This window comes from Fusarium falciforme, chromosome 1, assembly GCF_026873545.1.
Source record: "Fusarium falciforme chromosome 1, complete sequence".
In the NCBI taxonomy this organism is placed as follows: domain Eukaryota; kingdom Fungi; phylum Ascomycota; class Sordariomycetes; order Hypocreales; family Nectriaceae; genus Fusarium; species Fusarium falciforme.
This window is the reverse complement of record NC_070544.1, coordinates 6,161,563-6,185,692: the sequence shown is the minus strand read 5'-3', so window position 1 is coordinate 6,185,692 and position 24,130 is coordinate 6,161,563. Positions and strand designations below refer to the sequence as shown.

The window sequence follows — 24,130 nt, the reverse complement described above, 5'->3', positions numbered from 1 at the left end:
GAATGGTAAGCGTAGCGTCCGCTTACTGAGACGGTCTCAGTAGCTAAGCTGAGTTGAGACTACCCTGTCATGAGAACAGCCACGGCGTTGATCTTGTGGTCCCCGCTGACCGCAATATTCCTCTCGCAAAGCATTCGGCGAGCGGGGAAAGAGGAGATGCTTTCCTAGAATGGTGGTTATGGGCCGAGAGCCCGATCTGCCGGCGAGGGACCGGGGCGTCATGCTGTGCCCCGATGATGTGTGCGCAGTCCAATCGAGTTTTTCAGCTCCGCCACTTTGAGCTGTAGTTCTGAGGCTAGTGAGATGGATAGATGCAGAGGATGGGAGTGCCGAAGTTTTCAAGAAATATCATTCGCGCAAGTTTAGTAATGGTAATGTCCTTGTTGCATCGATGAGGCCTTTGACTCGGCTCTTCCTTGTAGCAATCGACCTTGGAATTCCTGCTTGAACCTGAATGGCAATTGACAGTTCGGAACTCGTGGGAATCTACTGTGGGCTTTGTGATTATATGGAGACGGTCAGATTACGAGCTTAGTGAGAATGTACGTACAATCCCATGTTGCGCTCCGGCTCTGCAAAGAGCATTGACGCAACTCTGGGATATCCCGGCCATCAACTGCCGAGCACACTCGAAGCTTCCCAGCTTCATCCATCTTGTGTAGAATTGGACAGTGAAAACGCCACTGGAAAGGTCCAGATTCCCGAAAGGTCCGGCACGATGCTTCCCCGAGGACTAGTTCGACGCCGTAGGGCTGGGGGCTAAGAGGGCGCAGCTTGTTGCTGTTGGCTTAGCCTTGAAGCCTTAAGCTTAAAGCTGGAGCTAGGGCGAGCTCTTGTGCTGTGGAGGCGGTGCGGACGCTATTCTTAGTGGATTGGCGTTGATGGCTGACATAGTGTAAGCGGCATCCCAGGCGTTTTTGCACCACCAGCGGGGAGCCATAGCCTCCTCCACTAGCAGGCGGGCGGAGGCATCGTGGCTCTGGGCTTGAGGATAAAGGTTGTCTGCTTGAGATGTGTGAGAGATCGAGATGTATAAGAAGATGCCATCCCTCCAAGATATTCGGACCTTTCTTTCTCATCATCACAACAGCATCAATCCAAAGCCAGAAAAAACCCATTTCTCTTTTTCCTTTTTCTCTTTTTTCCTTATTTCCTTATTTCCTTTGTAGGGTCTTCTCTATTTCCTTTCGACACTCACTTATCAACCACATCTCCCGTTGCTTGATAATAACAATTCTTCTTTCGTTCCTCATACCAACGACAAAAATATCCAACATCAAAATGCAGTCCGTCTTCGTCGCCCTTTTTGCCATTGCCGGCCTTGCCAGTGCTGGACCAGCCGTTGAGAAGCGAGCTGAGTGCCCTGGCACCGGAGCCTACTACGTCTGCGGCAACAACAACTTCCGCGGTTACTGCAGCGTCGACCCCTGCGCCATTCCATGGTGTCCCGACTTCAAGCTAAAGACCTGCGAGCCTGCCACCGCCGAGAAGCCGGCCGGTGAGAGCCCCACCACCACCGTCATCGCCGAGGTCCCGGCCACCACCGCCGAGACAGTCAAGAACCCCGGCGCTTATCCTCCCGGTGATGTCTGCCCCCCCGGCCTGGGCCGTCTCCAGGTCTGTGCCAACAACGGTTTCCGCGGCTGTTGCAAGGCCGAGGCATGCGGCGCCGCCTGGTGCCCCGACTACAAGCCCGGCACCTATGAGCCCGTCAAGACCATGAAGGTCAAGGTCCGACAGTCTGATCCCACCGTCTGCGCTCCCGGCACTGGCTTCTTCCAGTCTTGTTCCAACGGTTTCCGTGGCTGCTGCAAGCAGGACGCCTGTGCTGGAAAGACTCCCACGTGCCCCCAGCCCAAGATTAAGGCTCGCCAGTCCGACCCTACTGTGTGCGCCCCTGGTACCGGCTTCTTCCAATCATGCTCCAACGGCTTCCGGGGTTGCTGCAAGACTGACGCCTGTGCTGGAAAGACTCCTGTCTGTCCTCCTGCGAAAGTCAAGGCCCGTCAGGCCGACCCTACTGTCTGCGCTCCTGGTACCGGTTTCTTCCAGTCTTGTTCCAACGGTTTCCGTGGCTGCTGCAAGCAGGACGCCTGTGCTGGAAAGACTCCCACGTGCCCCCAGCCCAAGATTAAGGCCCGCCAGTCTGATCCTACTGTCTGCGCTCCCGGCACCGGATTCTTCCAGTCTTGCTCCAACGGCTTCCGGGGCTGCTGCAAGAAGGACGCTTGCGCCGGAAAGACCCCCACCTGCCCCCAGTAAGGTGGCTTCTCAAACTTGAACGATATAGAGGCTCGGCATCATCGGTTTTAGAGGGATAGACTTGGGATTTGCATGGATATTATGAGAGTACTTTGTACATACTTTTGCATTCATTTGGGAGTTTATTCTATTTGGGATTCATGTGGTTTTCACCATTCATCAGGCTTTGGATAGCGTTTTAACTGTAAATATGTTAAAAAAACTAACTAATACATTCCTTTAAATAAATCAGCAGTCTCACTAAGTGTTAATTGACTCCTCGTGCACTTCTTTCTTCTCATCTCTCTTCTCCGTCCTCTAAGCTTCTCTTGGATTCACCTGACTCTGCTCGGAGTAATTACTTCCATCCAGTGGAGGCTATAGCGCTAAGTGGTCGGGTGACAGTGGTGTGGAGACATAATTACTCCGACCAACAACGGAAACTCCGAAAAGCCCGCGGAGAATTTCACCTCCTTCACCATCACATCCATCCACTTCCCCCACAGAATGCGACTCCGACAGGCCGGTCGACAGGCCAGACAAGGACTGGTCAGTCAAGCATGTGAGCTATGCAGGCGACGCAAGGTCAAATGCGATGCAGATAGGCCAGAGTGTGGGAACTGTCGCGCATTGAAGCTGCCATGCGAGTACAGCGCCCAGAGGAAGAAGCGAGGACCAAAGCCAAGGGCTTTATCGACTATCGAGAACAGAGACGATGGCGAACAGGCACAACCTTCAACAATTATCTTATCTCCATCTATGCCGCAGGCTCCCGTGCCCGTCATTGGCTCTTCACCACTATCGTCAGCCGTGACGCCGACTACCATCATTGCATACTCCCCCCAAACTGATGCCAGCTCGCCATGCGTTGCATTGGCACCTCGAAAGGAGAGTCCAGCCGGAAAGGTCCATCAAACTCTCACGAGCACCCTGGAGGCTCTCGCACAATCTACAGAGCGCATAATCGAGGAGTGTATCGACATGAACATGTTGTTGCGTTTCCCTACCATTCCGGTTATCCAACCAGATACAATCAGGCGAGAAAGCCACCTTCTGTTACCAACTTCGCGACATCTCTTTGACGCCATCACTAGCACCAACCAAATATCCTCATCACAGGGCAGTCTGATGCGAACCTTTGCTCACTTGACAACGGTTTTCGCTTGCGTCTGTTGCCGGATGCCTAAAAACTCGAACCTGAAAGGCCGCGAAGCCTTAATCACCGCCTTTCTTGAAGCAACTCGTGGAATGATGGCATGTTGCGAGGATTGGGACGTTAGCCATGCCAATTCGACATCTCTCGTGATCCGCATGTACCAGTCAGCGGCACAACATCACTTGGGTAAGACACGCGCATCATGGCTCATGATGGGCCAAGCCATTCGCCTGGCTCTAGATATGCGTCTATATGATGAAGTGTCATACCAAGACCTCGATCCTCTGGAGGACAAGTTGCGGCGGAATGTCTACGGCTTGCTCTGTGTGGGTGACATGTCGGCTTCGATTTTGAATAACAGGCCCTTGGCGTTTCATGAGATATGCCTCGATGAGACTTACACACCGGTTGAGCTTTACAATGATTTCAGTTTGTTGCCTCCTGAGAGCGGTCTGTTTGAGCCTCCATACGAGCAACGGTTTCATCAAGGCTTTTATCTCTGCCACGACCTCTGGAAGTCAGCAACAAATATTCTGCTCGACATGAAACTTCTCACTCAGACGCTCACCTCTTCCGGCTTTCGACTCTGCTCCCAGGACCCCAGTCAGCAGCGGATCATGCAGTCATACATGTCTTTCTGCGGCCTTCTCGATTCGCTCCCGGCTCGGCTCCGCGATCCTGAGAGGCATGTTGCTGGCAATGAAATAGCCACGGCTTTTCAGCAACGAACATTTTGGTACCAAAGGGCAGATCTTGTGGTGACTTTTCATTGTCTCCGACTTGTTATCCTACAACGGGCTGCGCAGAAAGGCTTCTGTGCACTTCTTGGGTTGACGGATGACCTGGACATGCTTGCTCTTCGCAAGATTGAGATCGCCAGTGACCTCGTCTCAGTTGTGGAAGGAATTCCATTCGATGCGCTGCAAGTCAACGGAGAGCCATTGGTAATTGCCTTCACAATCTTGTGACTACAGCATCGCTGACGTTGGCAGGTTGAGAAACTCCGTCAGATTGGGGTCAGCCTATTGGAAATTGCGCACCAGAACGAGGACACGGCTATTTCTGGGCGAGCCCAGTCACTCTTGTCGCCAATAATCGATACGATTGCGCGGCTAGACTCTCGAGTATCGGATGAGCTGAGCGCGTATCCGGGCTTGGTATGACTGACATCAAGTCGAGTCCTATTTGTCCGCGGAGAATTCCACCCCCTCACACCATCACTCCACGATCCACCTCTCATGGACCAAGGGTGATTCGACAGGAGAATAAGAAGTGGACCATTGAAGCCCATGTCCTGGTCATAGTCCTTAGCTGTATGCTATAAACTCGACATCTCAGCGCTCTCGTTCTTCCCTGCTTACATCTCATTCGAGATTCAGTATTCACACCATCACGATGAAGCTAGTCGAGTATCGCAACCCTATTGTGCCAGGGTTCTCACCAGACCCGTCTGTTGTCTTTGTTGACGGCGTCTTTTATCTTGCCAACTCGTCCTTCCACGTCTTCCCGGGCATTCCTATCTACGCATCGCGGGACCTGAAGACATGGACACATATTGGTAAAAACTGGAATAGTTCATAACCATCTAAAAATTCTAACAACTCCCTAGGCAATGCTATCAATCGGCCAGAACAGCTCAGCCTTGATGGAGCCAGTACGGCCAAGATGCCCCTTGACACTGGACATTTCATGTATGCGTCAGGGGGTCTATTTGCCCCAACAATTCGCTATCATCGAGGAAAATTCTACGTTATCTGCACCAACTTCCCGGCGTTTGGAACGTCTAAAAAAGCACAGAACTTCATCATTTCTTGCGCAGATATTTGGGCTGGCAACTGGAGCGACCCAGTCTACATCCCTTTCTATGGCATCGACCCAAGTCTTTTCTTCGAGGATGATGGCCGTGTTTACTTCCAAGGATGTTATTCCATTGGTAACCGAATGAAGCAACCGACCTGCACTATCAAACAGTTCGAGATTGACGTCGAAACTGGAAAGCAACTCTCAGAAGAGCGGGAGATTTGGGGAGGCCATGCGAAATACGACACCGAAGGACCGCATATCTACAAGATTGGCAAGTGGTACTACTTGTTGGTTGCAGAGGGTGGAACCTTTGAACATCACATGCTTTCTATTGGCAGGTCAGAGAGCATCTGGGGGCCGTATGAGGATTACGCACAGAACCCTATCATGACCGCAGACGGCAAAGATGAGTACATTCAAAATCTTGGCCATGGCGAGCTATTCCAGGACGGCGAGGGTCGGTGGTGGGTGAGCGGGCTGGGCGTTCGGAACGAGAACGAGGGAGAGCCCCTTGGCAAAGACAACTTTGTGGCTCCCCTTGGAAGAGAGAGCTTCTTAGCCCCTGTCGAGTGGCCTGAAGGTGGCTGGCCAAAGATCACTCAGCCCACCATGAAGTTCCTGGCAAAACCTGTCAAGGTTCCGGAGGGACTTCCAGAAATTGTTGCTCCTCGAAACGTGAGCAACCTTTATATCCGAACGCCCGACCTCTCCAAGTATCAAATTCCTGAGGATGACGCTAGCCCCTGGGTTTTGTACCCCAGCCGCGCCAATCTCTCGACTCCATTGGGCGCCTCGACGTTTGTTGGTCGAAGACAGATGACTTTGAACTCTGTCTCAACTGCTACTCTTGATGTTTCAAAGCTGGAGAAGGGGATTGAAGCAGGACTGGCTGTGTACAAGGACCACCCTCGACACGTCTCTATCGTTTACAACTCTGATTCTCGAAAGATTACTTGTGGGGCTGTGAGCATGGATATCGACAACGTGTTGCTTGGTGAGACCTCTGTCAGCGCCGAGGTTTCCCAGGTACAATTTCGGATCGCCGCAGACCCCAAGAAGTGGACTTTCTTTGCTCGGGGTGGTGAGCAGGAGTGGACTCAAGTTGGAACCCTGGAGGCCTGGAAGTTTGTTGCTCGGGAGATGACTGGCCCCATCTTTGGTATCTTTGCTCATGCTCTGAGTGAGCAGGGTGAATCGGTGGCTGTTTCTTTCAAGGAGTTCACTGTGAATGATAATCGAGACTGAGGGAATACTTACCCGCAGAGCAACAGCGCAAATTACAAGCCTCATGCCGGGTCACTGACCCGAAGGGCGCTATGAAATGGAACAGAGAGAGAAGAAATATCTCAGTAATACGACAAGACTTGTATTTAAACCTTCAGGGCCTCGAAAGCCGTTTTTAAGCACACATTTGTGACATTACGTTGCGTAACGAGGTCATTATTTCAGGAGGCAGCGAGAAAGAAGGAGTTCGGGGTCAGAAGTGTTCGATTGTTTGGAAACCGAAGTTAGTAACTCACCAAAAGTTGACGAATAAAAAGGTTTTATGGAAATAACTCTGACATTACAGTTCTAGGGGGAAAAAGAGTTTTCCGGAGGACTCCAAGGCTGATACTGCTCGTGAAAGTATTTGATAAGTTCCCCAAGCATGGAGCTTCAATTCGATCTTCAAGAGAAGCTGGCGCATGACTTTATAATCCTAGAGGCCGAGGAGAAGCGCAACGGGGGGTGTATTGAAGCCATGAAGAAGTGGGTGAAGAGCATGTTGATAGCAGATTAAAAACGGTTGCATTTGGCAGATATTTTCATAGAATTTGGCTGAGGAGCACGAGCAACAATCTATGTCCTGTTGTTTCAAGCAGATTAAATATCTCGTGCTTCCTGAGTCAGGTACTCGCCACTTTCTATCCTTTGGCAGAGCTTTTTCAGAACCATACCACCATACTTGAAGTCATTCAAGTCGAGATAGACAGTAGCACACAACCTTGCCCATAGTGCACCCGAGAAGTACAAGACATTGATAAAAGTGTGGTAATCCTCCGTAAACTTTCGGAACATGAAATTGATGACAGTATTGACGTCCTTTGCCGGTACCCCTTCAGTCACACTGGCATGGCCTTGAACTGTAAGGGGCAGACGAACGTTGGCAAATCCGACATGTCTCCCAGTGGGAATCGGCAAGGTCTCTGTACCCAGTATCTCGGCAACGGCACGTCCGCCTGTACGGGCGAGGTCGACACAGTACTCTCTGATGGCTAACTCGCCTCCGCAAGCCCTGCTCCGAAACTCGAGAGCTGCTGGTATACACAGAATCGGGGCTGTATCGATCGTGCCGGTGTACTCGAACTGGGCAACAAACGGGTTTTGGGCATTGGATTGGTTGGGGTTAAAATGCTTGCTCGACCCTAGGGGCACGAAGCCGTGAGAGGTTGGTAAAGAGGAACGCATCAGGTGCTGGTTTCGAGGCGCAACATAGAAGACTGCGCATGCTCGGGGTATGAACAGCCACCTGAGATGAGTGTCAGTTTTGGCGGAGCCGGTTGGTTGTAGTAGACTCACTTGTGGCAGTTTGTGACCAAGAAATCAGGATCTAGTTCCTTGAGGTTCAGGTCAATGAAGCCAATGCCGTGTGCACCGTCAATGACACTGAAGATACCATGTTGCCGACAGATCTTGGTCAGTTGCTCGAAAGGCATCCTTACACCGGGCATGCTCATGACCGTGTCGAATATTGCCACCTTGACCTTGTCGCCATATTCCCTGATGCTGCCTGTGAACCGTGCTAGAATCGACTCTTCAGTGTCTTGAGTAGGGTCAAAATCGACCTCAAGGCTCGTAACAGGGGTCGTCTCCGTCAGATAATCCACTGTCTTGCCAATGGCACCGTATACCCCTCTAAAATAAACGACCTTATCTCCAGGCTGGAACCTTAGGTTGCGGAGGACTGTATTCAGACCAGTAGTTGCGTTAGGTACAAGGACAGTGCCCTCGACATCGGCGTTGAGAAAGGAGGCAACCTGATGACGGATCTCGTCGAGCTTTTTGGGGAAGGTGTAGCGAATGAACTTGTCAGGCTCAGACTCGGCTGCATCTTGCCAGTGGCGCAATGCATCTCTTACATGGCGGGGATAAGATCCATAGGCCCCTTGAGAAAGGAGTCAGTCGTGTAAAACACAAGCCCTAGTCGATTTGTTTTCACCTTGATTGAGATTCACTTGCTCTTTTCCGAACAGAAAGTGTTTTTCCCGCATCTCTTTGCCAAAAGGGGTCATAGTCAAGCTGTCCATGATGAGTTGAAAGGGAGATGTCGACAGGATAGAGAGATTTGGTAGCAAGCTGTAAAACCACTCGAAGGATGCAGGTTGGGAGGCAGAATCACAACAAGGCACAAAGTAGAGAAGCCAGAGAGGTGGTCAAATTGACAATGGCCAAGGGACATTGTATCACAGATCAAATTGAAATGCTATCTAAGAACCACATTGGTATTAGGTAGCTCATACCTCAATCGTAATATCCGTCAACTGAAGGACACCTGCATGCCCTCCTTGATGACAAATTTCTCCACATGAGGGGTTTGGTAGCAAGCTTTGAAGCTCCATAGAGGACGGAGGCTAGGAAGTTAGACCCCAACAAGGCGCAAAGCAGGCGGAGCAGAAAGGGGGAGTAGAGATGGTAGTCTCGTCAACCAAAGGGCGTATGGAGGCCCCTTTGATGACAAATTTGCCCCAAGCAGAGCTCGATAGCAAGTCTCGCAGCGATATCGGCAATAGGATACGGATGATGCCGAAAATAGCCAGGATGGCAAATTAGAGGAGATAATGGGTTGAGTCGGCTGAGGGCAGAGGGTGAAATTGACATGCGTTGACCGCTATCTCAGGGTGGCGTGGGCAAATGGAGACTCATGGGGGTCATAATTTGTAATCACCATGTGGTCCTGGACCTTCGCAGCTATCTAGGGCGCGAGAGACAAGTGATCATGGCATCACCTCGGATCAAGAGGGAAGTCTTCTCGTGTGACCATTCATCTGGTGACGGAGACTCCCCTTAATCTAGGTCTCGTATTATGTGCTTACCGTATTCCGAACTGGCCTCGTTCTGGGCTTCCTTGGCAATAGGTCTGGTTCTTCAGTCCACTGGCTTCATCTACCGAGGCGAAGATACTACAGATTCACGTAAGAAAGGCTCTTGGTTTCAACAAGCATGTCTTAATTTGCAGGACGCCCTGAGATGGAGCTCACGGGGCTTTGTCCCCTATCAGAGCCGTTAGTTGCTGCTTCCATTCCAGCAACGTCTTGTTAGCCGCTTCCAGTTGCTGCCTCATGTCTGCAACCTCGAGCTCTAGTTCCTTGTTTCTGGCCTCAAGTCTCTGCTTCTCATCGAAATCCGCGTGCCTGTCTGCGGCTTCACGACGCACCGTCTCCAATTCTGCCCTTAATTTCCTGATCACACCCCCTGCTGCAAGTGTCTCATTCACGTGCATTTTCACCACCTGGTTCAGACGAGTGATGTCTTGCTCTAAATTTGTGACCTTGGATTGGAGAATTGTGCCATTTTCAAGCTCCCGATACACCGTCCAGAGCGCTGAGTCGACTTCTGTCGGCAATGTATTGAAGCGAGACTTTCTAGCCGAGGGTACTCTCGTCTCAGTTCTCGCTTTCGTCGTTTGTTGAGACGTGTTAAGAGTATCCCCGTGGCCAGGCGGGAGAGGTGCCCTTGGGAGTGTCACCATCGGTGGCTCGATGTGCCAGCCCCGATCGACGCATATGAAACAATACCATACTGACTTGTTCTCTCGGACGATGGCAACACTATTTTGCTGACATTCCAGGTGAAATGACTTTCGGCAAGTGTCACAGGGCTTTAAGTCTCCCGATGTGCCGCATTCTGAGCACAGTGATTCATGTGGACTACCAGACGCTTGAAATAGGTCTCTTTAGTGGTTGAGCAGACCCGAGTAATATCTATTCAACACACCTCTCCAAGTCTTGTGTCGTGCGAGGATTTCCGATAGTGTCTCTTCACGAGTCAGAGACGTAGACGGCGATTGCGGTTGTTTCGGTGGCTGTAAGAATTCCGCCTGTCTTGGTTGTTGTGCTTTCGAAGTTGAAGTTTGGGTGTGTTGAGATGACGGTCGAAGCCGGCGGCGTTTTGGGGTTCTGTCGCTGCCGACGGGGTTCTCGTGCTCAAGGGGTGTCTCCATATCAGTTTTTCAGACCAATGTGAAAGGGGAGGAAATTTTCTGAGTTTCGAGACGAAATATGGGATTAACAGCGGCTAGCGAATGTCTAGATTTATAAGCAGGAACGAGTCATTTCGTCTGGGGCCTGCAGGGTTGGCTTCAGAGTCCGCCGGGCCAAAGTCTGTATTGCCATCTTTCACGCCCACAATCTCACTGAGTGTTTCCATATCTGCCCAGCCGCGAGAAATATTGTCGCTTGGAGGTTGATAGAGAAGATCATGAGACTTGGGCTGCTTCTGTATGCCGGCTTTCTGTTGGTTTGTCCACCCAGAGGGGCTAGCTAGCACACCAACACACCTACGCGCGATCTTGTCAACTGCGCCCTTGCCCGCCGCCCCTTGTTGGCCGCGCCCTTGTTTGCTATGTGCGCCCTTGCACAGAGTTTCTGCTGACAAATTTGCGGACATTGTCCGATGAATTGGCAGAGATAAGGCGAGGTGCCGATTTGTCATGCTTTGACGGTCTCCCCTTTGTTTCTTTCATGCAGCATATTGGGATCCTTCCCGTAGTGCATGAGCAACAGCAGATATGTTGCCTGCGAAGGCTGCCGCCCGCATGGTCAAGCGAGAGGGAACACTATTTCCTTGCTTTCGGGTAGAGGTGATTATCAAGCCTGGAATTACACCTTGGACAAACAGGTATTAGACGCATTACGGCATTCACAAGTGGAAGCACAGGTCCTGTATGTCACGACCAAAAACGCCCCCCAAAACTTGACAAAATCCGATTTGGTGTTCTTAACAGACTCTAACGCTGTGTCTATATCACTCATCCTCGTTTCATAGCAGAGCCTGGCACTCCATCTCCACCTCGGCTTCAAATGGGAGCGCAGAAACCTGGACACAAGTACGGACCTGCAGATGCTGATATTAGTCCCGATTCTGTCCCGAATCGCGATGTGACTTACCGGCTGGGGCTCCTCAAAAACTCCCAAATAAGCCTTGTTTAACTCTGCAAACTTGCCCATGTCTGTGATAAAGACATTGACCTTGATGACTTTATCAAGACCGGATCCAGCCTCCTCAAGCACAGCCTTCAGGTTGTTCAAGATCTGCGCCTGGATGCAGGGGACAAGAGCAGTCAGATCACCCCTTTCATTTACTATGCATTTATGGATGGCTGGTCACTCACGGTCTGGGCGGCAACTCCCTCCTGAAGCTTTCCGGTGGCCGGGTCAATGCCCACGTTGCCGGAGACATATACCATGTTGTTGGCCTTGATGGCTTGCGAGAAAGCAGGCAGAGGTGCTGGGGCCTTTGTCGTGAACACGACAGCATCGCGACGAAAGGTACCCTGTGAGCTCATGTTGACGGGAGGCTGATTGGATGTGTTGGCAAGTAGATGCAGATAATAAAGTGATCAGTGTGCAGAATAGATACCTGTGAGAGGAAAGGAACATATATGTACCGGTCTGTTCTGTAGTTGCCCGGTCCGAAGCCGGAGTAGCCCGACGCAAGCGGTGACGCAGGCCTAATGATGGTGCCTCCACCCCCATGACAAATTGTCTTCCTGTTTCCGCTATGCGGCATTTCAAGAAAGGGCGTAGTGGTGCGAGTCAAGCCCATGCAGCAGGGGACATGATTACCAATTTGGTGACTTCGGTGTTATGATGGGCTCTGATCCTCCCCTTACCCGGTCACTACACATTGAGCCCATAAGAGCACTGGGCCGAATAAATGGCGGCAAGAACTCAATCTCTCCATCTTGCATGCTTTCTGTAGTCAAGATTGGAGATTCCCTTGATAGTTATATCCTGCTTCTCCAAGATCAAAGCTTCTTTCTCACTCATAGAGCACTCCTCTACGCAAACGACTAGCCATGCCTACCTACGAGTTCCATCACATCCTCCCCCTCACTGGTGTCCAAAAGTCACATCTGGCACGCCTCATTACCGACTGGCACGCGACAACCTTCAAGGCCCCTCGCTTCATCGTGAACTGCCGCTTCGTCGACATCCGCGCCTCCAACCCTGAGGACTTTTGGGTTGGTGGTAGACAGCTCAAGACCAACAGGCTCATAATCACGCTGCGCAGTGGAACAGGACGAACGGCTGAACAGTATGCTGGTATTACCACCAAGTTGGTCTCCTTCTGGAACGATTCCATCAAGGAGGTTCAGGCCGGTCCAAAGGAAAAGGAGCTCAAGGATGTCTTCATTATGGGCTCATACGACTCTGCCTTTGAGAGAGGCTTCTTCTTGCCAATGGTAAGTTGTTTAAAATTCTAGTTGAAGTCGAAAGCAGTGATATATGCTGATATGACCTTCCTTCAGCCCGGCAAGTTTGAGGAATGGGTCGCTGGTAACGAAGCTGAGTTTCGGGCGCTGGCATCTGAAGGAGACGAGATTTTCCAGGACCTGGTGGAGGAACTCGAAACGCGCCCAGAATTCAAGGTCGTTAATAGAGCTTAATTGGTAGATTAGAGATTCCAGCAGTGAAGCTTTGTTGAGAAGGGGCTATTACGATTGCCGATGGTACAATGACGTTCTAAGAGGAACAAGAAACTGTGATGATAATCCCCCAGTAGGGGCGGCTGTGCTAGGTGTAACCGCTACCGTACTGGACAAATAAGCCAGATGAACAAGCATGACCAAACTTGCCTTGACTGAATCACGTTGATGGCAACGGTGACACTCCGCTCAGTGCCCTCAGGCCAGTTTGCCATCAGTTAGGGTCCGCCGGCCCAGAGAGCGGCTAAGCTCGGACTGTAAGGGTACGTAAAGCACGACGGGAGTGCCGGTGGGCCCCCATCTTGTTATCTACTCCTTACGGCCGTTGCTCCGGTTCTTTGCTGTAGACGTTACAAGGGCGTTATTGACAAGGCGGCATGCAAGGTGCCGAAACCGGCTTCTATTTGTCAGAGAGTGGAATCTGGTGTCGCTGCTCATATAGAGGAATTGACCAAGACCTCATTGATGGAGGACCTTCGACTCAAGGCACCTGAAAACATCAACTACGAAGCCCCTATAAATCAATCCCAACATGGCCGCCTCTGACGCAAGGGATGCTAGCTCTAGCCCTGCTACGCCAGCTCCCAAAGCCGAACTCGATGCCTCCAAACTGGTTTACAATCTCACTTCGCCCCAGGGCCCAACAACTGTGCCCAATTCCGGTTGCACCGATCACATGCTCATCTGCAACTGGGATGAGGCCACGGGGTGGGAGAACCCTGTGATTCAGCCATTTGGACCTTTATCTCTCTTACCGAGCGCCAACGTTCTCCAGTACGCCACCGGATGCTTCGAGGGCGTCAAAGCCTACCGTGGCTATGATGGCCAGCTGCGGCTCTTCCGTCTCAGACTCAACTGTGAACGGATGCTCAAGTCTTCGGTTCGCGTGGGTCTCCCGCAATTCGACCCTGGGGCACTGGAACAGCTCATCCACAGCTTTGTCGCCCTGGAGGCTGAGCGTTGGTTACCAAAGGATCGGGTAGGGCAGACGCTATACCTGCGGCCAACTCATATTGGGACTACACCTGGGCTTGGCCTTCAGCAACCTCGTCAGGCCTCGCTCTATCTCATCGCCACACTCGCTCCTGGCTTCTCTACCAATGGTGGCATGACTTTAGTCACGTCTCCTGCGGGTACGATCCGAGCATGGCCGGGAGGGTTCGGAAACGCCAAGTTGAGCGCCAACTATGGACCTACCTTGTCTGCCCATGCGGACGCAATCGCTCAAGGGTTCGACCAGGTCCTGTGGCTATTTGGTGACGAGCAGTATGCCACAGAGGCTGGCGCGAGCAATTTCTTTGTCATTTGGAGAACAAGGCAAGGCGGCCTGGAGCTGGTAACAGCAGGCTTGGAAAGCAAGACCATCTTGGAAGGCATCACCCGGAGAAGTATCATTGAGCTGGCACATGCCCGACGAGATGAGCCTCAGAGCTGGTCAGTCGACGGTACGACTTTGGAGCCACTTACAGTAGTCGAGAGAGATTTTTCGATCAACGACATCCGTGAGGCTGTTTCTGAAGGCCGGTTGGTAGAAGCATTTGCTTCAGGCACCGCAGTAAGTAGATTGTCTCTTCATGGCAACCAAGAAAGTTCCTAACGTCATGGCTAGTACTTTATTGCTCCAGTCAGACACATTCGCCATCGCGATGAGGATATTGTCATTCCTCGTGAGAAGGGTGACTCTGGGCATTACGCCGCACTTTTTAAAGGTTGGCTTAGTGATATAGTCTATGGCCGCTATGCGTTCTCCGACTGGACCAAGGTTGTGAAGGAGACTCAGTAGCCGCAGTACATGTAGCGCTATAGGTTAGCAAGGGAAAGTTGAAAGAGTTGCCTGTGAGAGCAGGGGTATTTTTTGACTTACGCGTTGGGCATCTCAACAGAGTTGTTGAGTTGTCAGGTCAATCTCCTTTCCTAGGCATATTGATTGATCAGTTCCAGAGCGGTGAACCTGTATGTCAAGATCACCCATCTTCAAGTCCATATGTTTTGTGTAGTCATGCCTCACATGTGGTCTGAAACACATTGTCTTGGCTGAAGCAGTTGAGTCAACATGCTTCAGGTTGCAACTCGAAGGCAACCCGAGCTTTGGCGACATAACTAACTGAGACAACTAGACTTACCTACCCTCAACTCAGCAACTGCCTATCCCGCTGTTGGACTCGTGACTCTGCCCTCCCCTCGAGTTGGGGCACGATAGGGACGTCCGTCACCCATCCAATGGGGCGGTGGCGTAGTTGGGAGCGCGTCAGACTGAAGCTACAACTTCAATCATCAATATCTGAAGGTCACCGGTTCGATCCCGGTTCACCCCACAACTGTCCTAGGACGATTCCTTTTTGCCGAGGATGAGTCCTTTTTGTTCGCTTAACCATCTCCACCCCGTCCCCCTCAACTGAGACGGAATAGGAAGTCGTCGCCTCCATCAAATCCCTCGGGGCGGTGGCGTAGTTGGGAGCGCGTCAGACTGAAGTCAAAACTTCAATCACCCGTTAATCTGAAGGTCACCGGTTCGATCCCGGTCCACCCCAGCGTATTAGCTAGTTGACTCAGTCAACTTCCTCTTTTTGCTAGTTGTGACTCTTGTCTTCAGCTTCTGTATGGTTGCGCTGGAATATGAAGCGGATGGCTTCATGATTAAGTAATCAAGTCACAGGGGCGGTGGCGTAGTTGGGAGCGCGTCAGACTGAAGCTATAACTTCATTCTAGCAACTTGGTTGTGATCTGAAGGTCACCGGTTCGATCCCGGTTCACCCCATAGACTCTTCTTTTTTGGCCATCACCGGGTCTCTATTTATCCTTTTTGTTAAATCAAGTTGTTTTGAGTTGCGTAGAGTTGTGGTGAGTTGTCACCGCTGAGTGGGTTACCCTAGCGTAATGAACATATATGAGTCTTTTGTCAAGGCGACCCCCCGACCCCCTTATCCGCTGACCCCCTTTGACACCCCATTAGCCAATGGATAGGTTAGTATAAGGGTTATGGTTGGGGTAGGGTTAGGATTTGGGTTATGGTTGGTTAGGGTTATGGTTAGGACTAGTCTATGATTGGTTCAAAGTGCAGAGGTGGTTGGCTGATAAGGGGGTTGGGGGTCGTCTTGACTATATACACAAAATATGGCTTTCTTTTACCTCGCACAGATCACCCAAGACAACTCAGAATATCAGATTAAACGTTCAAGATTATTTTATTTCACTGAAGGCCCTCTGGCCGATAGCTCCAGAAGGTTAGATGCCTCAAGGCTCACCCAAGCCTGGCTAGGACTTGGGTCTCTGTTCAGGGGCTAGGCGTACTAGCTATGTTAGGAGGGCAGGATAAAGCGTTTAATTCAGAAAGTCTGATCTGGATGCTAGGGATAAAGAGAATACAACGATTAAGGAAGAAGAAAAGAGAAAATTCAAGAGATAAAAGAATATCCCTAATAACTAACTTAAATACAGCGTCTCCCTAAGAGCAAGCCAGTACTTTAGGGAGGGGCGATAGGCCGAGTCAACAACACATGAGAAGACCACACCGATCACTACGAGGCCAGCACAGAGAGGAACAATGTAACCCCTGCAGAAAACGAACAATCCTCCAAAAGCACCCCTTAAAATGAAATGAGCGCAGCCCATACCATGTCGCTACTTCCAGAGAGACTGTCTTCATAGCCCCGTTTCAGTACAACTCGGCGTCGTACGATGCCCTCGACATCTTTGCCATCAATGAAAAGAGCTGGTCGTAGCCTGAAATGTCTCCTTGGACGCACTAGAAGGTGTTGGAGGAGCTCCCAGAGTGGTCGAATTTCTCCTGCTGTTCCCTTCCTTTCCCACATCTGATAACTCACGCAGCGAAAAACGGCCGTGAGATGGGCGATCCTGAATGAAAATCCAAGCCAGGAGAGCAATTCCTCTCGGCCAGCCAAGACTGCAATAAGCACTGCGTTGGGCGCTAGGCAAATGAGAATGGTCATCACATCGAGGAGTGTATGGGGTTGGATGGCATCGTAGACCCGTCTCATCCAAAGTTTGTAGCCGACCCAGACAATGATTCTGGTGGAGCGAGCAAGGTTCGAAATCGAGTACCAGAATGTTTGCGTAGGCAACCTGAGGGCCTGTCACTCCAGTTGTGCTGGATGCAGGCCCACTGGTGCCCTCATATGTAAGCGGCGAGGGCAGATGATATGAGTTAGTTGAGGGACTTCGACGATGACTCTTTCCAGTAGTGACACCAAGAGCACATCCAGGGACTGCTAAGTCTCACCACCAGTCGCACCGAAGAAGTGGTCGACCACAATGCAAGAATTTCCGCCTGCCCATTGTTGTAGAGCTTCCCTTGTCAAAGGATGACTGGAGAGAAATTTCATCAAGGTTGTTTTGCCAGATCCAGGCTTGCCAGCCACGCAAAATAGGCCGTTCATGCTTGTCAACCACTGGTAAAAACCAGCTGTTTTGGGATCCAACATCCATTCAAAGGTACCAGGGTAGGCCTCGGGCACATTCCTGTGGCGGATTTCTTTCGCCGATTGCCGCAGGCTGTCTAGTATTTTGAGCTGGGATTGTAGAGTGCTCACATTTTCGAGGACGAGATTTCCTAGGTTGACCCATCTTGAATCTTGCGAGATTCTTGTGCTGCACCATCTGGTCTGGCTACAATCTCTCCGACGTAATGCTGTAGCGCTTTTAGTTGAATATCCACCTCTCCTTGGCTGGACAACGCTGTGGACTGCCGAGACCTACCAGCACTGTTAGCACTACTGCGCAGTCACACTAGCGTAATACTCCTACCCGACAATGAGAGAAATGCAGATTTTTAGCTCCTCTTGGAGGCTTTTGAACCGCACCTCGAGCTGCTTGATCTCTCTTTCCTTCCTTCAGCCCTTAAACGTCTCCATAAGGCTTTCAGCGAGGTTGTGCTTCCCAGTCGCTCGGACCTGAACGAGGACTGCCAGGAGATCTGAGGCGACATGTCGGCTGCTGTTGACCACATCCCGCAGTGACTTCGTGTATCCTGACTCGTCTGGTCCAGTGTTGGAGCTGCTCCAGAAAGTTGAAGAATCGTCGAGTGTTTCTGTCAGAGCTTCAAGTCTTGTGGTTAGGCTCTCAAGTTCGTCGTGTTCCGCTAGGGCTCCAGTGGCAGACGTGTATCGCTCGATAGTCCCGGATGCGATTTTGTATCCAAAGTCAAGAAATTGGGTGACCCGGCCGCGACGCTCAAGGCGCTAAGAAGTTCCATCTTTGGAGAGTTTGTAACCCCTTGTTGACTGACGGAAGAAAGTGGAAAGAGGAAAGGAAGTGAGGCATGGTGAGACCTGCGCGCTTTCTTCATCCCCTGCGGAATGGCTGAGCGACATGTCATTGTCCGCCCACCTGGTTCGCCATGGTTGCTCCGTGAATGGCCTCGTTGCCTCGGGCGTTCGTGCATTTCACAAATGACAGGGGTTTGACGTCAGGAGTAGGGGGAAGGAAATGCCTATTGGCTTGAATAGATCTAAGCCTGAGGGCTTGGTAATTTCACTTGCAACCTCTTCACTTTAAATATCAAGCCAGTGGTCTGACCTGGCTTGCTCAGCTCGACTTCACTTGTCTGTGTTTCTCACATTGTCAACACCTCATGGGAGAAATATGAAATAGAAATATTTATTTTGGCTATAATGAAATTCATTTTTTACTCGTTGGAAGGATATGTGACCTTTTCCAGTGGCACAAACTCCTCCTTGATGGTCCTGGCGCTGACAAACCGTTGCAAGTGAGCCATCGTACCAGTCTTGTCGTTGGTGCCCGAGTCACGAGAACCACCGAAGGGCTGCTGCGCCACCACGGCGCCAGTGCACTTGGTGTTGAGGTAGAGCATGCCAGCGGCGTGCTTCAGGGTGTCCTGGGCCTTGCGAAGGACATAGGGGTCTAGGGCGAAGATGCTGCCAGTGAGGGCATATCGGGATGTGGTGTCAACAGTCTTGAGGGTCTCCTCCCAGGCGTGGTCAGGGAAGACGTAAACTCCAAGGATGGGGCCGAAGAGCTCCTGGCTCATGATGTTGTGGCGAGGGTTGGTGGTTTGGTAGATGGTTGGGTGGACGTAGTAGCCCTTTTCCTTGGAGGCTTTGCCACCAACGATGAGCTCGAGCTCAGGGTCGTCCTTAGCGTCCTCGATGACCTTGTTCAGCTTGTCAAACGAAGCCTCGTGGATGACGGGGTTGATAAAGTTTTCGAATTGCTCGACGTCTCCGATCTTGAGGGCGGAGACTTGCTCTTGAAGGTGCTTCTTGAACTCGGGCCAGACTGACTCAGCGACATAGACTCGTGAGTTGGCCGAACACTTTTGGCCTTGGTACTCGAAGGCTGCTCGAACAGTGTTGAGGGCGGCGCTCTTGATGTCGGCGGAGGGGTGGACGACACCCCAGTTCTTTCCACCGGTCTCTCCGACAACGCGGGGATACGAGTTGTAGATCTCATCGCCAATTCCGTTGCCAATCTTCTTCTGCAGACCCTTGAAAACCTTTGTCGAACCAATAAAGGTAAGAGCACCAAACTCGGGTCGTTTCAACACGGCGTCGGTAACTTCCTCAGGGTTACCAGGAAGGAACTGGATAACGTCCTTAGGAAGACCAGCTTCCAGAAGGATCTGATGCAGAAGCCAACTAGCGTGGAGAGCAGAATCAGAGGGCTTCCACACAACCACGTTGCCCAGCAGAGCAGCCGGTCCGACCAGAGTGGCGCCAAGAGCCGTGAAGTTGAAAGGAGAAATGGCGTAAACGAAGCCTTCCAGGGGCCGGTACTCCATCTTGTTCCACACACCGGAAGTCTGAACCGTGGGCTGTTGGGCGTACAGCTTCCACGCCTCGCTGATGTAGTGACGGAAAAAGTCTGCTGTCTCAGCTGGGGCATCGATCTCAGCCTGCCAGATGTTCTTGCCCATGCCGAGCATAGTAGCGGCAACGATGTCAGAGCGATACTTGCCAGTCACCAGCTCAGAAGCACGGAGGAAAATAGTAGCTCGGTCCTCAAAGGGAAGAGCCTCCCAGGCGGGCTTAGCCTTCAGGGCAGCATCGATAGCGGCGTTGACCTGGTCAGGGGTGGCGGCTCCATACTCTGCAACAATCTCCTGGTGGTTGGAGGGGTTCTTTTGCTTCAGAGTCTTGTTGCTGGCGACCTGAAATGAATTAGACAGTTGATTTAATCAGAGTTAACGGGAAAACTTACAGTTGCACCACTGATTTGAATGGGAATATTGACGGGGAACTTGCTCTTGAGCTTCTTGATGCTCTCGGTGAGTTCCGCTCTCTCAGGGGAGCCCTTGGCATAGTTGAACTGAGATTGATATTAGCTGAGAGGCCAATGAAATCACACAAGAGAAGTCCATACCATCTTCTCATTCTCAAACTTGGGAGGGCTCCAAAGACTCAGAGACCTCTTGATCGAGAGTGTGGTAGCAGTGCATCGACGAGCAGCACGCAGGCCAGCCAGGGGCTGTCGTTGAGCCAACAAAGATCTCTGCATATTGGATGATTTCTCAAGAGTCCAGACAAAGATAGAAAAAGTGCTGGTATAGAGATCTATGGTTCGTTTTCCAATAGATCTGGCAAGATTACTCGTCACTTCTTATCATAGAGTTTAGCGAGAGTGTCGGAAGGCCATCCCGACGATATACACCACCCCGACGGTCATCGCCGACAACTCAACCGACCAAAGCAACGACGCCGACGCTAGCCCATTAAATGAAGAAGCCTACTCGTTTCTTTTTCCTGAAACGATTGGCCTGCAGAGGTTTTGTCGCTTATCTCCTTTGATAGATCACCGTGGATGCATGATCACGTAGACCCCGTGACCACCCTCCTGTTGTTGCCCAACCCCGCATCCAGCCACACTGGGGGACTAAGGTGGTTCTAGGCCAAGTTCGCTCCGAGATAGGAACGTCGGGAAATCATCCCGGCCTCGTCTATTCGCGGGATGTTTGGTGGAGGGAGGAGAGTTTCGTGAGGAGATTGGGCGGAGAGGGCCGTATTGGTGCGGGTGGAATGGCAATAGTGTCATGGATATATTGGTGTGAATGAAGTCTTAAAGCAGGAAGTGTGTCACTCGAGTCAAGCTCGTTGAATCTATGTCGATAAGCCCATCATGTTTTCTAGAAGTGCCGTGTACAGTCGCAGGCAATTGCTGCCACCATCATCTCGCTTCCTTTATCAGCCAAGACGCCTCCTCACTGATGCAGCGATTAAGCCATCCATCAAGTCAGCTCCGGCTCCCGCGGAGGAGCCTTCAGCTCTCTCTAAACTCCCTACCGGAGTCCTCCTTCGCTCCGTTGCTTTGACTACTGTCATGGCAACGAGTTGGCTGCTGAAACCATCCCTCGCCTTTCTCGCCTTGATCACACAGACAAACTCCGCCATTTTGAACCCTGATAAGAACCCCGTTCTCAACAGGGTACTCCAATGGACCATTTACGACCACTTTTGTGCTGGCAACAGCATTCCAGAAGTTTCCAGTACCGTCAAATACATCAAGAACCTGGGCTATCATGGCATCATTCTCGGATACTCCAAGGAAATCGTATTGGATACCAACGCCGAGGCTTCCCAGACTGGGGTGAACGAGTACCCCGCCGAGTACTACAGGGTCATTGATGAATGGAAGAAGGGAAACATTGAGACGCTTAACATGATCGAAGCGGGTGATCTCCTCGCCATCAAGTAAGTACCTCCCATATCTCCAACACGAGCTTCGACTGACTTGACCAAAGGGTGACTGGTGCTGGCCCTATTGCCGTTGATGCCATGCAGGCGGGCAAGCCTATGCCCAAGTACCTACACGACGCACTCAACGAGATCTGCAACGAGACCAGGAAAAGAGGATGCCAGCTTTGGATCGACGCGGAACAGCAAGTTCTACAGAACACACTCGACGACTGGACCATTGTCCTGATGCGAGAGCACAACCGAGACGGCAACGCATTGGTCTACAACACCATTCAGGCTTACCTGAAGGGTGCAAGGGCAAACGCTGAGAGGCACATCACTCTTGCTGCTCAGGAGGGCTGGACAGTTGGCATCAAGCTGGTCCGTGGTGCTTACATCGAGAATGAGGTCCGATCTTTGATCCACGACACCAAGGAGGACACGGATCGTTCTTACGACGACATTGCCGACATGTTCATTTCTCGAAGAGTTCCTAAACAGGCCGTAAACCTCAAGTTTCCCGACGCCGCTTTGGTGCTGGCAACCCACAACGCCGAAAGCGCCCAAAAGGCCCTCCAAACACATCGCCAACGCGTCGCATCCGGCCAACCCACCGTTCCGATGAAATGCGCCCAGATCATGGGCATGGCGGACGAGCTCAGCTGCAAACTTCTCCAAGACTACGAGCAGGCGGCGAGCCAGGGCAAGGTGACGGCGGAGACGCCGCGGATCTTCAAGTGCCTACCCTGGGGGTCGGTGCAGGAATGCATCGGATACCTGTACCGACGGGCGGTTGAGAATCGGGGTGCTGTGGAGAGGACACAGCATATGGCTGAGGCGATGAGAAAGGAGCTCCGACGCAGGGTATTCGGTTAAGATATGGTAGAATAAAGAATAAATTTGCTATTAAAATTTTGAATCTTGGGCTTTGATAACTTGGTGACAGCTGTCTGCTCATTTCAGGGGCGTTCTTGGTACAGAACGTCCATTTGTAAGTCACCAAGATGGATGGTCTCTTGAGAGATCGGCTTCCACGTTCATGAAAACACACTGTCTGGTACAAAAGAAATCTACTACTCAGCGTCATTGTGTAACAAGCCTGACCTTACAATTTGACGATGAGATGACCGTCATGCAGGTTCACCGGCTTTGAGAAATGAATAGCATCTTGGAAAGCGCTTTAATAGGAGATTTGCGGATTCTGGCAGTTTATTATACTAGTATCTTACAGTCCATCCTTCTTCTCATCTTGACTCCTTTTTTGAGTCTCTTCTAGAGTGGTTAGGAGCTCACTCCTCGGCTGCTCGTCTGCCCACCTTGATCGGGGCAGCTCAAATGTCGATGAGATTCGTCCATAAGACATGCCACCGAGCTGCGCAATGGGACGTAGCTTGTCCAGCTCAATATGGCTAAAGTCTTCGTTGGCTGCGCCTTCCTGTACCCAGAAGCGGGTGGCCTTGATAAGGCAGATGGCGGCACTGCTCATACCCGGGTTGTGGCCGTCAAACTCCTTAATGTCAACAACCTTGCCTTCAATAGACAGCACGGACTCCTTGACACGTGATGGCTTGACTGTGGTCGTTTCGGCTTCTGTCAAGCCAGTGACATCCCATTCAGAAAGGCCATAGGGAGCATCAATGGACGAAGCACTAACAGCTTCAATCATGTTCTCGGAGACGGTGTTTATGACACACTCCCCGGTCTCTTTCAGGTTCCGGTAAGTGTCCTTGACGGGACCAAAGCGAGAGGAGAAGCTGACGATGAACATGGGGGGATCATGATCGACTAGCTGAAAGTAGCTGAACGGGGCGAGGTTCTTGGTCTTGCCATCTGCCGAAAGGGTACTGATGAAACCAATGGGGCGAGGGGCGATGCCGGAAATTAGAAGACGGTAATTTTGCGAGACAGATCGATCCGGGGAGTAGGGGTCGATCTCTTGGTGGATCTTCTCCTGAGGAGAAGGGGGAGGGCCGGTGCGGACACCCTCCCCAAATGTCCACGATGGATCGGGAGACTTTGTGATCTCGATGGGCTCGCCCGAATGGTCAAAGTCGGGACGATTGGCTATCATCTCTTCAAAGTTGGTGACCTGCTGCACGGCCGAGAAGGCAGGCTTGGCTGCAGCGGCAGCGGCAGCGGCAGAAGAGTTCATCCTGACTGCCGGAGGTGACAGCCTGAACGGCCGCACGTGCAGTGAACTGGATGGGGGTCAACACTGCTGCAAACCACATGATCAAATTTGGAAGGGCATGTCTTACCGTGCAAGGATGAAGCGGGATGTGCAGGCCCTGGAAAGCATGATGGGTGTGGTCAGATGACTGATTGAATCGGGACTGTCGATGGCAACTTGTGCAGATTCTACTGCAAGCCCCCAGAAAAGGTTCGATATGTGAGACCTGAATTCAGCCAATAGTCGGACGACCCCTGAACTGGTAACTCTTCGCGGGCTGGTGATAGCTTTTGTGAGCGAGACGAAGATTGTGGGCGAGATCGGCACTGATATACCGACAAGACCCAAAACGGCTATATGGCGGGTACCAAAACCCCAATGAAGGCTATCAGCGGCGTTAAATGTCGGAACGACGCGCCGACGTT

General features: G+C 51.5%; 10 protein-coding genes across 10 annotated transcripts; 6 read left to right on the top strand and 4 right to left on the bottom strand.

Annotated features, from left to right (window-relative positions):
* Positions 1–1,098: 1,098 nt before the first annotated feature.
* Positions 1,099–2,262, top strand: NCS54_00178100 (Zn(2)-C6 fungal-type domain-containing protein; the record flags this gene model as incomplete). Its single annotated transcript, XM_053147399.1, has 1 exon — positions 1,099–2,262. The coding sequence occupies exon 1, from the start codon at positions 1,282–1,284 to the stop codon at positions 2,260–2,262; it is 981 nt and encodes a 326-aa protein (XP_053003374.1). The 5' UTR covers positions 1,099–1,281.
* A 447-nt stretch (positions 2,263–2,709) lies between these two features.
* NCS54_00178000 (Zn(2)-C6 fungal-type domain-containing protein) lies at positions 2,710–4,560 on the top strand (the record flags this gene model as incomplete). Its single annotated transcript, XM_053147398.1, has 2 exons — positions 2,710–4,341; positions 4,390–4,560. The coding sequence occupies exons 1-2, from the start codon at positions 2,749–2,751 to the stop codon at positions 4,558–4,560; spliced, it is 1,764 nt and encodes a 587-aa protein (XP_053003373.1). The 5' UTR covers positions 2,710–2,748.
* A 232-nt stretch (positions 4,561–4,792) lies between these two features.
* Positions 4,793–6,445, top strand: NCS54_00177900 (GH43-C2 domain-containing protein; the record flags this gene model as incomplete). Its single annotated transcript, XM_053147397.1, has 2 exons — positions 4,793–4,955; positions 5,007–6,445. 2 exons carry the CDS (start codon positions 4,793–4,795, stop codon positions 6,443–6,445), a joined length of 1,602 nt encoding a protein of 533 aa, XP_053003372.1.
* Positions 6,446–7,063: 618 nt separating this feature from the next.
* NCS54_00177800 (Aminotran-5 domain-containing protein) lies at positions 7,064–8,487 on the bottom strand (the record flags this gene model as incomplete). Its single annotated transcript, XM_053147396.1, has 3 exons — positions 7,064–7,709; positions 7,760–8,345; positions 8,400–8,487. 3 exons carry the CDS (start codon positions 8,485–8,487, stop codon positions 7,064–7,066), a joined length of 1,320 nt encoding a protein of 439 aa, XP_053003371.1.
* Positions 8,488–11,218: 2,731 nt separating this feature from the next.
* NCS54_00177700 (Hypothetical protein) lies at positions 11,219–11,744 on the bottom strand (the record flags this gene model as incomplete). The annotated part of the gene is made up of 3 exons (XM_053147395.1): positions 11,219–11,293; positions 11,347–11,496; positions 11,571–11,744. 3 exons carry the CDS (start codon positions 11,742–11,744, stop codon positions 11,219–11,221), a joined length of 399 nt encoding a protein of 132 aa, XP_053003370.1.
* A 513-nt stretch (positions 11,745–12,257) lies between these two features.
* Positions 12,258–12,848, top strand: NCS54_00177600 (Tautomerase-3 domain-containing protein; the record flags this gene model as incomplete). The annotated part of the gene is made up of 2 exons (XM_053147394.1): positions 12,258–12,644; positions 12,711–12,848. 2 exons carry the CDS (start codon positions 12,258–12,260, stop codon positions 12,846–12,848), a joined length of 525 nt encoding a protein of 174 aa, XP_053003369.1.
* A 571-nt stretch (positions 12,849–13,419) lies between these two features.
* On the top strand, positions 13,420–14,670 carry NCS54_00177500 (Branched-chain-amino-acid aminotransferase; the record flags this gene model as incomplete). Its single annotated transcript, XM_053147393.1, has 2 exons — positions 13,420–14,442; positions 14,497–14,670. 2 exons carry the CDS (start codon positions 13,420–13,422, stop codon positions 14,668–14,670), a joined length of 1,197 nt encoding a protein of 398 aa, XP_053003368.1.
* A 3,861-nt stretch (positions 14,671–18,531) lies between these two features.
* NCS54_00177400 (Multifunctional fusion protein) lies at positions 18,532–20,360 on the bottom strand (the record flags this gene model as incomplete). The annotated part of the gene is made up of 3 exons (XM_053147392.1): positions 18,532–20,013; positions 20,064–20,171; positions 20,226–20,360. 3 exons carry the CDS (start codon positions 20,358–20,360, stop codon positions 18,532–18,534), a joined length of 1,725 nt encoding a protein of 574 aa, XP_053003367.1.
* Positions 20,361–20,978: 618 nt separating this feature from the next.
* On the top strand, positions 20,979–22,411 carry NCS54_00177300 (Proline dehydrogenase; the record flags this gene model as incomplete). Its single annotated transcript, XM_053147391.1, has 2 exons — positions 20,979–21,550; positions 21,601–22,411. 2 exons carry the CDS (start codon positions 20,979–20,981, stop codon positions 22,409–22,411), a joined length of 1,383 nt encoding a protein of 460 aa, XP_053003366.1.
* Positions 22,412–22,760: 349 nt separating this feature from the next.
* NCS54_00177200 (Flavin-Reduct domain-containing protein) lies at positions 22,761–23,834 on the bottom strand (the record flags this gene model as incomplete). Its single annotated transcript, XM_053147390.1, has 2 exons — positions 22,761–23,733; positions 23,794–23,834. The coding sequence occupies 2 exons, from the start codon at positions 23,832–23,834 to the stop codon at positions 22,761–22,763; spliced, it is 1,014 nt and encodes a 337-aa protein (XP_053003365.1).
* Between the last annotated feature and the right edge of the window lie 296 nt (positions 23,835–24,130).